Source organism: Myxine glutinosa, chromosome 1 (assembly GCF_964187855.1).
Source record: "Myxine glutinosa chromosome 1, kmMyxGlut1.1, whole genome shotgun sequence".
NCBI lineage: Eukaryota > Metazoa > Chordata > Myxini > Myxiniformes > Myxinidae > Myxine > Myxine glutinosa.
The window spans coordinates 2828823-2846208 of NC_136261.1; the positions used below are offsets into that span (position 1 = coordinate 2828823).

Consider the following 17386-nt stretch of genomic DNA (forward strand, 5'->3'; position numbering starts at 1 on the left):
AATGTAGCTGCCACACTGGTTAATGACCCTCTCAGACCACTACATTTTTTATGAACCCACTCAGCGCACATTGTACATTGAATGGAGTTCACTCCGACAGTGCGACACCGTTCCTACACACAGCACAGGGCCACTTCCCAGTTCTTTCCACCTCACCACATGCTTTACCACTTGCCATCACCTTCAGTCCATCCACACTTTCCGCAATCAACACCAGATCATCTGCATACAACAACTCCCATGGTAAACCCTCCTTTACGTTCTGAGCCAGCACCTCCATCACAGCTACAAATAGTAGTGGACTTAGTACCGACCCCTGATGCACTCCCACCTTCACCTCAAACTCACCACTGTTCCCGTCCTTCGTCCTTACAGCTGTGCGCGCTCTTTTGTACATTGCCATCACTACTCTGATCAACCATTCCTCCACTCCTAACTTCCTCAATGTCCATGCGTGGAACCCGATCGAATGCTTTCTCCAGATCAACAAACCCAAGAAACAACTTCTTCCTCTTCTCCATGTACTTCTCCTGCAACTGCCTCACAATGAAAAGCGCATCTGTCGTTCCTCTTCCTGGCATAAATCCAAACTGCATTTCGTCGATCTTCACTTTCTTCCTTATCCTCCTCTCCAACACCCTTTCCAATACCTTCATTCCATGCTCCAATAACTTTATCTCTTGGTATGAGCCACACTCCAGAGGGTCACCTTTCCCCTTGTATAGAGGGACGAGGGTACTCAGTTCCCAAACCACTGGAATGCGGCCTTCTTTCACCACCAGATTACAGATCTCTGTCATTCTCTTCACACCCCAACTTCCTGCTGCCTTCAACATATCTCCCACAACTCCCGTCGGCCCTCCCGCTTTTCTACCCTTCATTGCTTTTATCGCTTCCTCAACTTCCTTCTCAGTTATCTTCTCTGCCGGTCCTAAAACTGGGTTACTCTCTATGTTGCCATCCCATTCATTCTCTGTATTCAACAGCATTTCCATATATCTTTTCCATCTTCCTTTAATTCCATCTGGGTCGACAACGATTTGTCCCACTTCATCCTTCAAGCAACTCACCCCCATCACATCACACCTCTCTTTCGCTATCTGCTTTGCAATCCTGAATACTGCTTTCTGACCCTCTTCCGAATCCAAGCATTCTCCGAACATTTTCCTACATGCCTCCTGCGCCTTTGCTACCTCTTTCTTTGCAGCCTTCCTGGCTGCCTTATAACTTTCATGCTCTGCTGTTTCTGCTCCCGTACCCTTCGCCTTCTGCCACTCCTTGAACTTCTTCGTCTTCTCGTCAATCCTGTTTCCAACTTCCTCATCCCACCACCATGTTTCCAAGTGCCTCGGTGGTCCTTTTGTCCATCCACATACCTCACCAACGGCTCCCAACAGACTAGCTTTCATTGACATCCAACCACTTTCAAGCTCAACCACATCATCCTCGACCCTACTCAGCCTCTCTTTTAATGCCTCCCTTACTGTCACCTCTTTCAACCTCCACACCTTCATTCTTGGTTGGTACTTCACCCGCCGAGCTCTCCTCGCACCTTTCACCTTTATGTCACAGACAACCAAGTGGTGCTGAGAAACAGCCTCCTCCCCCAGGATCACCTTTGTGTCCCGGAGGTGCCCCCTATCTCGCCTACGCACAATCAGGTAGTCAACGGTTGTCGTCGACCCACCTGACGTGTATGTAACAAGCTTATTATCCTCTTTCTGGAACTGAGTATTACAAATCAACAAATCAGCTCCATCAGCAAACTCCAAAATCCTTTCACCTTCTCCATTTCTCACACCATATCCGTAACCCCCATGAACTCCATCAAAACCATCCATACTCCTTCCCACATGTCCATTTAGGTCTCCTCCTACCACAACAACTTCCTCATCTTTCACGTTTTCCATCAGCTTCTCTACCGCACACCAGAACTTGTCCTTCTCTTCATCGCTTCGACCAACCTGCGGAGCATATCCCGAGATGACGTTCACCAAGAGCTTTCCAATCATCATTTTCACCATCATCAACCTATCACTCACTCTAGTCACACTCACCACACTGTCTACAAACTCCTCAGAAAACAGGACACCAACACCATTCACGCCCTCCAGGCACCCTTGCCACACAAACATGTATTTCTGTCCCTGCCTACCCTTCACCATTCTCACACCACTTCCCTTCCATCTCGTCTCTTGCACACAACATATGTCCACTCTTCTTCTAACCAATACTTCCACCACTTCTCCTGATCTCCCTGTCATTGTCCCTACATTCCATGTCCCAAACCTCAGAAACCGATCTCCACTTCGGGCTGTACCCTGCCCATATGTAGTTGTAATTGTCATGGTTCTATTTTTGAGGCAGTTTTTATGGCCGGATGCCCTTCCTGACGCCAACCCTCTTAGTCGTCTCTTACGACACGCAGGGATACGGTGTACCTATTCTAATCCAGGGTACACACTGGGAAACGTTTAAAACATGGAAATTCTGGGGGGGGCATCACGGCTGCGGGGGCCCCGTCAGCACCACGCCACGTTTGCCCGGTCAGCACCACGGCGGCCCAGTCAGCACCACACCCTTGGAAAGGACTTCGATGCTGTGACGAGATCGAAGCAAGCCTCCTTGCTCGAGCGGACCAGAAGCGGAAGTCCATATATCTCTCACCAGTCCATATATACCTCACCCCCATGTAATTTAAAATACGTCACCCCCACGTAATTTAAAACACCTCACCCCACGTAATTTAAAACACCTCACCCCACGTAATTTAAAACACCTCACCACCACATAATTCAAAACACCTCACCCCCATGTAATTTCAAACACCTCACCACCAAGTAATTTAAAACACCTCACCACCAAGTAATTTAAAACACCCCACCCCACCTACTTTAAAACACCTCACCACCAAGTAATTTAAAATACCTCACCCCCACGTAATTTAAAACACCTCACCCCCATTTAATTAAAAACACCTCACCACCACCTAATTATAAATACCTCACCACCACATGATTTAAAAACACCTCACCACCACGTAATTCAAAACACCTCACCACCACGTAATTCAAAACACCTCACCACCACGTAATTCAAAACACCTCACCACCACGTAATTCAAAACACCTCACCACCACGTAATTCAAAACACCTCACCACCACGTAATTCAAAACACCTCACCACCACGTAATTTAAAACACCTCACCACCAAGTAATTTAAAACACCTCACCCCACGTAATTTAAAACACCTCACCCCACGTAATTTAAAACATCTCACCCCCATGTAATTCAAAACACCCCACCCCCATGTAATTCAAAACACCTTACCACCACCTAATTTAAAACACCTTACCACCAAGTAATTTAAAACACCTCACCACCACGTAATTTAAAACACCTCACCCCACGTAATTTAAAACACCTCACCACCACGTAATTCAAAACACCTCACCCCCATGTAATTTCAAACACCTCACCACCAAGTAATTTAAAACACCTCACCACCAAGTAATTTAAAACACCTCACCCCACCTACTTTAAAACACCTCACCACCAAGTAATTTAAAATACCTCACCCCCACGTAATTTAAAACACCTCACCCCCATTTAATTAAAAACACCTCACCACCACCTAATTATAAATACCTCACCACCACATGATTCAAAACACCTCACCACCACGTAATTCAAAACACCTCACCACCACGTAATTCAAAACACCTCACCACCACGTAATTCAAAACACCTCACCACCACGTAATTTAAAACACCTCACCACCAAGTAATTTAAAACACCTCACCCCACGTAATTTAAAACACCTCACCCCACGTAATTTAAAACATCTCACCCCCATGTAATTCAAAACACCCCACCCCCATGTAATTCAAAACACCTTACCACCACCTAATTTAAAACACCTTACCACCAAGTAATTTAAAACACCTCACCACCACGTAATTTAAAACACCTCACCCCCATGTAATTTAAAACACCTCACCACCAAGTAATTTAAAACACCTCACCCCACCTAATTTAAAACACCTCACCACCAAGTAATTTAAAATACCTCACCCCCACATAATTTAAAACACCTCACCCCCATGTAATTCAAAACACCCCACCCACACGTAATTTAAAACACCTCACCCCCATGTAATTCAAAACACCCCACCCCCATGTAATTCAAAACACCTTACCACCACCTAACTTAAAACACCTCACCACCAAGTAATTTAAAGCACCTCACCCCCACCAAATTTAAAACACCTCACCACCAAGTAATTTAAAACACCTCACCCCCACCAAATTTAAAACACCTCACCCCCATGTAATTCAAAACACCTCACCACCACGTAATTCAAAACACCTCCTCACCAACTAATTCAAAACACCTCACCAACACAAATTTTTAAAAACCTCACCACCAAATAATTCAAAACACCTCACCACCACATAATTAAAAACCACCTCACCACCACATAATTTAAAACACCTCACCACCAAGTAATTCAAAACCCCTCACCATCACGTAATTCAAAACCAGCACCACGTTATTAAAAACACTTCACAACCACGGAAACAAAAGTTTCAGGGAGTAGTTCAGTGACAACAGACACTGCCTAGATATGTAGATATATAGATAAATGACTGTACCTGAGTTGCTATTTTGTCATGGTTTACACCAATCATAATTCAAGCAATTATAATGCACAAATGTATTTGTAATATACGTGATATTACGTTTTATAAACAATTGAAGTTGAAAAAAAAAATTCCCCCGCCCCCCCAAAAATAAATACCCTAAGGACATACCGACAGGAGAGATATGTGCATACCAGAAGTTTGGTACGATTTCACAAAAGTTTGAGGGAGTAGTTCAGTGACAACACAACACAACACAGACACTGCACAGATATATATATGTTGTTGCGGATCCCGCCGCCGGTCTATTCCCCTTACCAAGGGGGGATTAGTCCCCTTGTCTTTGACTGGCCGACGGGACCCGGGACCTATGACGTCCTTCCCGGACAGCGCGAAATAGGGTCGTAGGACTAGAATCACTATTACCTAATTACTCTCGCTGCCCAGAAACGAGGAAATAAGCCCTGCACGAATCACGCGTGTTGAGACGCTGAGCGGTGCGTACACGCGATCCGTGCCGTGTAGTTGGTGACCCCGGTTCTAACGATCTCGTTCGTACCACGCTTAGCCAATGGAGAAATCACAGAAGCGGTCGAATTGGGAAGAAAGGAAGAACAGAATTTATTCACACTATTTACAATGATTCAGAGAAAAGAGGGACACAGTGCAGCCTTAAAAACAGTCTTAACTTAATCCCCAGGACAAACGGGCCCGTCTCACACACAGACACACTCACACGGGGTTTGCAGCTGCAGGATGATGTTCACCACGTCCAGGGATGGCTCTCGTGCAGCTCCCTCCGGCCTCCGGTTCGTCCCGGGCAGATGGTAAGTAGAGGGGCAGGAGCTCTCCGCGTGTCGTCCGGCGCACACGGGATAATACGGGGCGAAGAGTAGGGTCTGGGCTCTGGCAGTTAACACTGGCGGCTATTGCCGCGTTCACTCGCGTGGCTGAATAGGCGATATTCGCCACCGGCGCGCCTGGCTGCCTTTCCTTCAGCGCTTCGTAATACTGAGATATAGCGCAATGCCTCCAAAGCGAGCGCTGTGAATCACGTTCTTCACAGTCCTCTTGATTAACAAGTGCCCTCACGTGCGCTCTCTCCTTGCGAGTCCTGACCGAGTCCTGTTCAATGGCTTTGTGCAATCACTTATATAGGCACGCCCCGCGAACCTTCTAGCACTTACCAGACGCGCCTTATCACGCCATGCCCTTGGAGCCCTGGTTGGCTGGTGGCTCTTACCGTCATCGCCTCTGATGCACTGCCTTGACGCCGACCCTGCGCTCCTCCCTCTTAGGCCTACCTCGTGTTACTCGACTAGTGAGCAAACAAAGGGCAGCGAATGCTGCTGGCAGCCAAAGCGTAACAAATGCTGTAGGTAGCCAAAGCGTAACAAACTGAGGGGGGTCAGCCAAATGGGGTGCGGGATCAATTATGCCCATAGAGGTGGGACTTGGAGGGTGGACGCAAAATGAAGGGACCTAATCTCATGTCTTTACACAGCGCAGGTATCAATAGGGGAAATGGCCTATACCTACACATACTATGATATAACTAATACTACAGGTGGCCTATGTGTTGCTCGTGGACTAACTATGGGGGGCAACCCTTTAACCTTTAATGATCAATATGTGCCAATCTCAAAACCGTAGCAATATATATATATTTTACAATTCATCTTTCAGCAAATGCCTTGCCCTTTTAGGCATCCCAAAAGGAAAGAAGAAAATTATTATGGACACAGCATCCAAAACGGCCCGAAGAGCGAGCTTTGTCATCTGCTATGCAGAAGCTCAAAGGCCTTCAGACAAATATAATTACTGCCCACACCAGAAATATGCTGTGAGGGAGGAGGGACGTTAGAGCGCTCATAAAACCGGTTTAACCCACCAAAGTCTGGTCTGAAGTCCAGAAACCTCCGTGTATAGTTTCGAGTATAGTACAGTATAGTTTTAGATTATTGTTCCAGACAGAGATATTCTGCAACAAGGTGAAGTTTTTTTCTGAAAGTCAACTTCGTTATTTCAGGTGAGCTCATCCTAAAAGGGGTGATTGAAAGGCTCCGAAGATGACTGCGCTGGTGTTTCACCAATTAATTACTCCCCCCCCCCCCCCCCCCAAATGCACATACACACACACATATATATGTGTGTGTGTGTGTGTGTGTGTACGTGTTTACATAAATACGTATACGGTACTGTATGTAATTGTTATTTTTTTAAGAAAGGCGCATCAACCAAAAAAGTAACTCGATGTACTCCGCTGATTGAAATAATAAATAAGCAGTAGCACATCCGGTCTCAGGTGACGTTTCACCCGCCTCCTAGCGAGCTTTCTCAGGCCAATAGACCTCGGAACGTGTCTGCTTTTATTCCCGATGCGACCATTCATTTCTGTTCATGTGCCGGTGGAAGAGGTCAATGGAGGAGTGTTTTTATTTTGCCCCACCTTAAGCAAATAATCGTCAAAGGACATCATCGATGGTCTGCTCTGCTCTTTATATTCCCGTGTGTGTGTGCGTGCACGCGCGAAAGCGCACTCGCTCATTCTTTTTGTGGTTCCGGGGCACGGACATGGCTAGTTGCCTGGACGGGGCGGGTTGGATACGACGACGTGTGTGTTGCACGATTGGTGTTTGTCAGGTGTTATGCATGTGAGTGTGGTGTTGTGGAACGAGCGCTGTTTCTTGCTCACCTTATTCGGCTGCTTGCACCATCCAATTTTTGCCATTTTTTTTTTGCCATGGTGCATAGAGGCTTGTAGGCTATGTCAATCCATGTGCTGCTTACTATCTTGCCAATCCTTTCGGAAAGGCCCGGGTAGTACGGCAGTACATCGCGCCCAAGCGTGTCTGGCCTCTTCCATTCTGTCTGTTTTGGTTCTTTCAGGGTAGGGAGTATCCGTTTGTTATCCCTATTATTGAGCAGGACTCCTCTAACTAATGTGATTTATTTAATTACATCGGCTTTGGAAGATGACAATCCATGCCCGTGCTGCCAAAGTCTGTGCTGCACTGCGTTTGTGGGTGATTGGGCTGTGGGAATTTAAAATCCAGTAATCTGATGGTGTGGGTTGATTTCCTGTAAACCGACGTCTTTAGGTAAACGTCCAAATCCAAAAAGGCCAATTTCCTTTCTTTTTCAATTCCATTTATCAAGCAAATGCTAGGAAAAACCCAGCAAGTTGCCCAAATAGGTGTTCTACCATGTCTCTATACACAGTAGTGAAGGCATCATTCACTGACCTGTTCTAGTATCTAGCCAATTCTCATGAGACTCAAACCTCTTTTGTTCAAGTCCCTCCATCACCAAGTTAGTCACAACAGCAGAGACCGGTGAACCCACAGCTGTGCCAAATATTTGTTGAGAGAGTGTATTGGTAGGTCGTGCTAGTAAACACATCTCCAGCAGGCTGGCAACATCCTCAGGTGTCAATTGGCTGTTCTGACGAACCATTTTCCAGTCATTGGAATGTTTCAACCGATCGAGTGTGACATTGACCCCCAGATCGACTGGGATATTGGTGAAGAGCAAAACCACATCAGCATATACCATAGTCTTATCTCCTTGGATTCTAACATTTCTTATCCTCGCAACAAATTCATCGCTGTTCTTGATTGTTTTAACAGTCTTGCCGACGAGCTTGCCAGTGATGCTTGCTAAGAGGCCAGACAGTCGATACAACGGAATATTAACAAGGTACACAATGAGTCTCAGATGGACATTCCCTTTGTGGATCTTGGGAAGACCATATAGTCTGGGTGCTGAACCGTTGCTGTCGTAGAGCCAAAGAACTTGTGACCCCCTAATATGGTTCAGTGTGACTCTTTTCCAAAATCTCAAGTGTTACCATCGTACCATAATATAAACCAACCTAATTGCCCTTACTCAATGTGTCCTTACTGGTCACTGTGCCGGCCAATGTTAGAGTGTTTATAATCTTCCTTGTACGGTTTTCCGTCTTCCTTATTTCTCTTTCTCTTTTCTCCCAAAGTCAAATCATTCAAATTTTCCGAAGTTATCTTTCCTCCATGTTCCTCCCTTTCTCCTTTTTTTTCACATGTAGAGTCATGTTGGGAAAGACCAGTGGCTGACAATGCAGATGTGGAGGAGTCCGGATGTGCAGAGAGTCAGGAAATGAAAATTAATAAGGGTGAAGAGAATGTGGGGGGTGAAGCAACCGAAGAAGGACATGAACAACATGAAGTCAAGGTTGAGGTAGATATGGAAAAAAAAGAAGTTGTGGATGAAGGAGCGATTGAAGTGAAGATCAAGGTAGAGGATGAAGAATGTTCAGGTGTTCGACCACTAAAGATCAAGTTCTTGGTAAGAGTAGATGCGTTGAGTTTATGAATACTGTACTTTAGTTTATTCCTTCATTTAAGATTTGCTCTTCTGTTGTATTTTTATCTTGTATACAGAATCTAGGCTCGTGTAAGAGCGAACACATTGAACATGAAAACATGCACAGACACAAAAAACATACAATGAAGGGAGCGGGACACAAGAGGGGGAGAGAGAGGGAAGCACACAGGCACAACAACGGTAGAGAACAGGGATGTCAGGAGATCTGTGGAAGGGGGGAGGGCTGGGGAGGAGTGAGGGGTACACGGTATAAAGCAAATGAACACGACTAGGAATTTCAGGAAAGAAGTTGGGGATTGAAAGAGGTGGATTTGAGGTGTTTTAATGGGGGTAGAAAAGATCAAGGTTTTGGATGGGGGAAGATAAGAGATGGTGGTGAACAGCTGTTTTAAAGACCTGGAGGGTGGAGTGGAATTAAAGGGAGTGGGGGAGTTTGTTCCAGAGGCGGGAGAAAAGAGGAATGAAAGAGTGAAGGTGAGCAGAGAGCCGAGATTTCGGCAGTTTAACCATAAGAGGGTTGTTGGCAGATCTTGTGCGACCTGAAGGAATATTGGGGGGACAGAGCACAGAGAGAGCTGGGGGAGCAAGGCCGGAGAGGAGTCAAAGACAGAAAGACCACCATCCTGCCTGCGATGAGTGAGTGAAAGGCCCTCGGAGTTAGCTTCATCGCAGGAGATTCCAATGATTCTGAAAGCTTTGGCGTCAACAGCGTGACGCCGAGCTAGGTGTGAGGCAGGTGCACCGGCCCAGAGGGGGGAACAGTCTTTTGACATATTCGGTGTCTTTTGGGTCTTCATGGTCTTTGGGGTCTTCAGGGACATATTGAGTTAGATGCTGCACCTGCACATTAAGTTTTTACACTATGATGAGTTTATAGCTGGGGCTGGATCCAATCCTAGGCTAGTCCAGGCAGCTTAGAGACAGGTGTGTGTACATCTAGGCCATCCTTCCAGCCCCTTTGTACATGCATACCATAATTGCCATAAGATACATGAGGTAGGCCTTCAACCCTACATGCATACCATATATGTTCTAGATACATGCAACTGTGTATAATATAGTTGGTGATTCCTGCGTGTCATAAGGAAATAGGTATATGAGCTTTCATCGCTCATCCTCACAATATTGGACTCAAATTTGGGGTTTGGATTCTCATCCTTCTCTACCTACACGCACTCTCACTGTGCCTTAAATGACATCAAGGTGCTCTGAATGCCTCTGCCCCTCCGCTTTCACCCTGCCCATAGGAAAAAGCTCCTCAGGGCAAAGAGAGCAAGACCCAGGAGCCTCATGAAGGGAAGATACTGAAGATGGAGGCAAAACGACGCGATGCCTATGGGGAGTGGCAGGAGGTTAGGAAGGAGGATAACAAGTAAGGGTTTGTTTATCTTTTTACATTCCATTCCTACTCATCAACACTACTCCCCATTTACTCACCTCACTGTTTGTGCACTTACTCGCTAACCTCAACCTCCTGCTACCATTCCCCTACTTTCTTTATTTTGCCTTTATTCCCTTTCCCTACAGATTCCCGTTCGATCTGCAGTTGCCTTGTGGACCATGTGACCGTGGAAACTCCATCTCGACCGATGAAGCCCGATCCTTAAAAAAAAAGAGACCGCAGCTCATCCTTCAGGAGAAAACAGTGCCCTCATTGGCAGGTCTAGTCTCTGGTGACACTTTCAAAACGCGAACGCAAGATGGAGCAAAAACTCGAAACATCCGGAAGAGAACTGTAGATGCGTAATAGGGTTTGGTGGTACATTGTGATATCGAACATTTGCAAATCCTACGGAAGAGCAGTTGAATTTTCTCGAGTGCTCGGCTCGATCCCGGCATTCCTTTTGCCCGATTACACCGTCGATGATCGTCGCAGCTTAACCAGGACACCGTACACGCCATGCCGTGCTATCGACATTGTGATGAAGATTCTTCCGGTAAACGTCCAAAAGACCTTGGTTTCTGGACTAATTGTTCGGCGATTGAATGTTCGTCGAACTGACCGACCGACTCGGATTGTGTGACTCGTCGGTGAACCGGAGCATGTGGTGCATGGCTAAAGTGTGCGTACCAGGTGTGATACCGACCGATATCGATAGGTCGGAGTGGAAAGGTCAAACACCAAGGGATGTTTTCCATTATTGTATCAACATTCACTTGAACGTCATTTTTATTTCATTCCAAAACCACCATTGGTTCATTACTCTGCTCGGAATTTCTGAACATGTTCGTACAGGGTTGGCCAAAAAACGTATCCATTTCAAAACTCAAATAGCCAATGAACTCTGATGTGAATGAAACAAATAGAGGGATCTTTAACGTTTATTTACATCAATTCACATTTTCAAGATGTCTTCCATCATTCTGAGCGGATGCAGATACGCACGGTAGTTGCGGATTACAGCTCGCACCGTCTCGCATCCAATATTCACAAAATTCTTCACATCACCACTTGCTCTTGGCTTCTCAAATGCGTTTTCTTGTGGGTAGCCCCATAACAAAAACAATCTGAAGGGGACACACCCGGTGAGCTTGGAGGTCATTGAAATGAAGATGCTGCGGATTGTAACGAGTAACCGTGCCACGCATCCACACGTGTGCTTGGAATGATGCAAATATTGTTTCAAAAAATTGTTTCACTCGTATCGGTTCATTAGATTTTTAAATCGGGTACATTTTCTTTGGCCCACCCTGTAGATTAGCACTTTTGAGGCCCAAGGCATTTGGGCTTGGGTCCCCTCGATCCCAACTTGTATTCCCATGCTGGTTTGGCTCCATTAAATGATTTGATGATTCTCCAAATTGTGGATCAGAGGGCGAGAGCAAATGCAATGATGCATCATCGATCATGGTAGAGCTTGTACGTGTTGGCAAGGATCGACATCAATTGTACTTGAACATGCATCGACTGTAGTAGACAAATACATGTAGGATATGGAATTTGAATGTACATGATAGTATGGCAAGCCATCAGTTTGGATGGGAATGGCAAAAGGGAGCTTGAATTTGGAGTTTGTTGTTCAAGTTTTATGCAAGCCCAATGAAAAAATCTAAACATCACGGAAACAAAAGGTGTACAAGGCCAAGGAAGAGTGGGAAATGATCGGACGGACATAATGGTTCAACAATTGGTGACACGTACTAAAAGGCCTCGATCTCATCAAGTGGCCCTACGGTTATAACCACAGAACAGCTCTGACTGTTCTTCATAGCACAGAAATTTTCCATCAAAAGGAATCGTTACACATTGAAGAGAGAATGTGGTTAATACACCACCAAACAATGACCTACTCAACCACAAGAATATTGACATTTATAATGAAGATTTTAATGAATATATGCCGTATCACGACCAACAAATAGCACCCCCACGTACCGTGTGTGTGTGTGTGTATGTATATATATATAACACACACACACACACACACACACACACACACACACACACACACACACACACACACACACACACACACGCTAGTGGGGTCACCTGTGGGAATCCCACGGGCATGGACGTGTGTGACATTTGGACATCTTCATTTAGATGCTGCATATTCAGTTTTACAAAATGGTTACTGGCAATTTATCAGATCCACAAATGGTCATCGACACAATGTATTTACTTCTGAGAACATGTGAATGCATGTGCGTGCACATGGGAAATACAGTTTGAAATGCGTAATTAAATCTCATGCAAAATGTGACTTTAAGAGTTCAAATACTCTCCCTCCTCACCCCCACCCCTCCCACATCACATCACATCACACACACTGCACCGCGCAATGCGTCTCACACACACACACGGGGGGGGGGGGGGGGGGGGGAGTAGTTGGCTCTGGCTCTCTCTCTCGAATTTTTCATATATCTCGGCATTTTCCCATCTGTGGCGATACGTGAACGAAGCTCCGCCCCTCTCCCCACATTGTTGGAATGAAACAGGTATTATCTGGTTTCCTTTTCTTGAGTTGTAATCAAAATGTACCTTTGTTTCTTCAAAAAGTAATTTATGATCGAAGACGTCTTGATTCAGTCTTAAAATGCACATCAGAGGCCTATGGACCCCATGCCTCTTCTTCATTTTTAAATTTGAATGAATCGAAAACTTTTTGCTTTGCAAAGTAAAAATAGATTAAAACCAAACGTTTTTAATAAATATTGTATTCCCCGAGTTAGTTTACATTATTATGTACATTTTTGAAGTACTGTATTGTTCAATTCCATGGTTGGAAAAGAGTTGACTCGCTTTAAACAAACTCTGTATATACACCCCAGGGATATAGAATATATAATTAGACTACGGTTCATCCCAAACTTCAGTATTCAGTTGCTGTACTTTTACTAGGTAATAATATAAATAACAAAGTCCTGGGAACGTTCTCTCCTCTTCTTCTCCTCTCTCCTTCCCCTCTCTCATTCCCTTCTCTCCTTCCCCTCTCTCAATTCCCCTATCTCCTTCCCCTCTCTCCTTCCCCGTGCCCACATCTTATCCAATCAGTCGACATTCTAAACGGCTGTTGGAATACATATCGCAGATTTTCTCAACTTTAATTGAAACTGAGACTTGAACTATTCCAGCGACTGTGATGTTGAATTAGAGTCGAGATTAAACTGTGAGGGAGACTCAATGAATGGCCTTTATATTACAGGCCTTTGAAAATGCATTTCGTTATATAAACGGTAACTTTGATCGAATTTTATTCACGTTTATTGCAAGTGAGTTTAAAACCATGTTAGCGACTGAAAAATGAAATGAGACCGAATTAGAGTTGAATTAAGAGAGAGAGAGAGAGACACACGGAGAGAGAGAGAGAGAGACAGAGAGAGAGAGAGAAAGAGAGAGAGAGAAAGAAAGAAAAAAAAGAGAGAGAGAGAGCACGCCACCACGGGCCTAACAAAAGAGGCCTTAAAGCTATGTGAGGAACGAAAATGGTGACGATTTGTTTTTGAAGCCTCTTCCAGAATGGGTGGAGCTACTCCCTCAATGGGGAACACCACACCCCCAGACAGACTCAGACAGACAGAATCACCTACGATGTGTGTCAAAAAGTTTGATAAATGCTGGAATAAAATCATTTTATTGAACACTTATCATTAATCCCCTTTGAAGTGCATCGCTCCCACAGGTACGCCGCGACCACACATGTACTCCGCATCCACGCGCGTACTCCGCTCCCACGCGCGTACTCCGCTCCCGCGCGCGTACTCCGCTCCCGCACGCGTACTCCGCTCCCGCGCGCGTACTCCGCTCCCGCGCGCGTACTCCGCTCCCGCGCGCGTACTCCGCTCCCGCGCGCGTACTCCGCTCCCGCGCGCGTACTCCGCTCCCGCGCGCGTACTCCGCTCCCGCGCGCGTACTCCGCTCCCGCGCGCGTACTCCACTCCCGCGCGCGTACTCCGCTCCCGCGCGCGTACTCCGCTCCCGCGCGCGTACTCCGCTCCCGCGCGCGTACTCCGCTCCCGCGCGCGTACTCCGCTCCCGCGCGCGTACTCCGCTCCCGCGCGCGTACTCCGCTCCCGCGCGCGTACTCCGCTCCCGCGCGCGTACTCCGCTCCCGCGCGCGTACTCCACTCCCGCGCGCGTACTCCGCTCCCGCGCGCGTACTCCGCTCCCGCGCGCGTACTCCGCTCCCGCGCGAGTACTCCGCTCCCGCACGCGTACTCCGCTCCCGCACGCGTACTCCGCTCCCGCACGCGTACTCCGCTCCCGCACGCGTACTCCGCTCCCGCACGCGTACTCCGCTCCCGCACTCCGCTCCCGCACGCGTACTCCGCTCCCGCACGCGTACTCCGCTCCCGCACGCGTACTCCGCTCCCGCACGCGTACTCCGCTCCCGCACGCGTACTCCGCTCCCGCACGCGTACTCCGTTTTACCACTGTTGGAAACATTTCTGGATCTCCTCTTTGTTAATCACCTTCAGAAGGTTTGTCATGTTGGAATTGATGTCTTCGATCAAGTCAAATCACTTCCCTTTCATCGTTTGTTTCAATTTGAGCAACAGCCAGAAGTCGCACAGTGCCAAGTCGGGCGAATAAGGCGAATGCAGGATGACAGGAATGCTTTTTGCTGCCAAAAATTGTTGGAAAGAGCGCCGTGTGGCTGGACGTGTTGTGATGGAGGAACCACCCGTTGTTCCAGTTTTCTGCTCTTTTCCATCCGAGTGCCTCTTGCAAACGTTTCATAACTTACACAGAAAACCCGCATTAACTATGGCATCTTAAGGAAGAAATTCTGCATGAACCATTCCTTCCATGTCGAAGAACCCAATCAGCATGAGCTTCACTTGCGATCGCTACTGACGCGCCTTTTTTGATCTCGGTGACCACCGGTGTCTTCCACAGGGAGGTCTGTGCTTTCGTTTTGGGGTCACACCCGTCAACCCACAACTAATCAACCGTTACCACCTAGGGTAAGTATGTTGGATCCAAAATGCATCGATCAAACAAGTTGGGTGAAATACAACAACAACAACAACAACAACATGCATTTTAAGGCCATTTTCCCTGCGAGAGGGGGTTTTAGCCTTGCAGTCCCCATGACAATCTTCTCCATTTTGCCCTATTTTCTGCATCTCTCCTTGTTAACCCCCTTGCCCGCATTTCTTCTTCCACCATCTTTAGCCAAGTCTTTTTCGGTCTTCCCCGTCCTCTACTTCCTTCTACATTAATTTCCATCACTCTTCTCAACCAGTCACTTTCATCCTTCCTCAACACATGACCAAACCATCTCAACCTGTTCCTCTTCACAGCATCAATCACAGGCAATATTCCCATCATCTTTCGCAATTCATCATTTGTCTTCCTCTCTCTCAACGATACTCCGCACATCCATCGAACCATTCGCATTTCCACCCTTTCCAGCCTTCGTTGCTGCTCTACGTTCATTACCCATGTCTCGCTCCCATAAATCATAACACTTCTCACACATGCAGCATACACCTTTCCCTTCAGCTTCAGCGACACTCTCCTCCTCATCAGCACGCCACTCAGTTCCCGAAACTTCTTCCATGCACATCTCACTCGAGCAACCGTTGCCAAGTCTGATCCACCTTCTCCATTCAGCATGTCTCCGAGGTCACAAAATGTTTTCACACCTTCCAGCTTCACGCCATCTCCAACATCCAACTCAACATTTCCTCCATCTGCAGCTCCCTCTGTGCACACTTTACATTTGAATGTAGCTGCCACACTGGTAAATGACCCTCTCAGACCACTACATTTTTGATGAACCCACTCAGCGCACATTGTACATTGAATGGAGTTCACTCCGACACCCTTCCTGCACACAGCACACGGCCACTTCCCAGTTCTTTCCACCTCACCACATGCTTTACCACTTGCCATCACCTTCGTCTTTCCGATATTCACCTTCAGACCTTTTGTCTCCATACATTCCTTCCACTTGTTCATCTTTTCCTTCAGTCCATCCATACTTTCCGCAATCAACACCAGATCATCTGCATACAACTCCCACGGTAAACCCTCCTTTACGTTCTGAGCCAGCACCTCCATCACAGCTACAAATAGTAGTAGACTTAGTACCGACCCCTGATGCACTCCCACTTTCACCTCAAACTCACCACTGTTCCCGTCCTTCGTCCTTACAGCTGTGCGCGCTCTTTTGTACATTGCCATCACTACTCTGATCAACCATTCCTCCACTCCTAACTTCCTCAATGCCCATGTCAATACTTTGCGTGGAACCCTATCGAATGCTTTCTCCAGATCAACAAACCCAAAAAACAACTTCTTCCTCTTCTCCATGTACTTCTCCTGCAACTGCCTCACAATGAAAAGCAGATCTGTCGTTCCTCTTCCTGGCATAAATCCAAACTGCATTTCGTCGATCTTCACTTTCTTCCTTATCCTCCTCTCCAACACCCTTTCCAATACCTTCATTCCATGCTCCAATAACTTTATCGTTCGGTACGAGCCACACTCCAGAGGGTCACCTTTCCCCTTGTATAGAGGGATGAGCGTACTCGGTTCCCAATCCACTGGAATGCGGCCTTCTTTCACCACCAGATTAAAGATCTCTGTCATTCTCTTCACACCCCAACTTCCTGCTGCCTTCAACATATCTCCCACAACTCCCGTCGGCCCTCCCGCTTTTCCACTCTTCATTGCTTTTATCGCTTCCTCAACTTCCTTCTCAGTTATCTTCTCTGCCGGGCCTAAAACTGGGTTACTCTCTATGTTGCCATCCCATTCATTCTCTGTATTCAACAGCATTTCCATATATCTTTTCCATCTTCCTTTAATTCCATCTGGGTCCACAACGATTTGTCCCACTTCATCCTTCAAGCAACTCACCCCCATCACATCACACCTCTCTTTCGCTATGTGCTCTGCAATCCTGAATACTGCTTTCTGACC

General features: G+C 46.7%; 1 protein-coding gene across 1 annotated transcript in view; it reads left to right on the forward strand.

Moving 5' to 3' along the window:
* WBP4 (WW domain binding protein 4) overlaps positions 1-12716 on the forward strand; it is a 45811-nt gene extending 33095 nt beyond the window's left edge. Inside the window, exons 8-10 of the mRNA XM_068106062.2 lie at positions 8714-8973; positions 10260-10384; positions 10540-12716. Of these exons, the coding sequence (XP_067962163.2) occupies positions 8714-8973; positions 10260-10384; positions 10540-10759 (605 nt within the window). The 3' untranslated portion in view covers positions 10760-12716. The remainder of the gene's footprint in view (positions 1-8713; positions 8974-10259; positions 10385-10539) is intronic.
* Positions 12717-17386: the final 4670 nt, after the last annotated feature.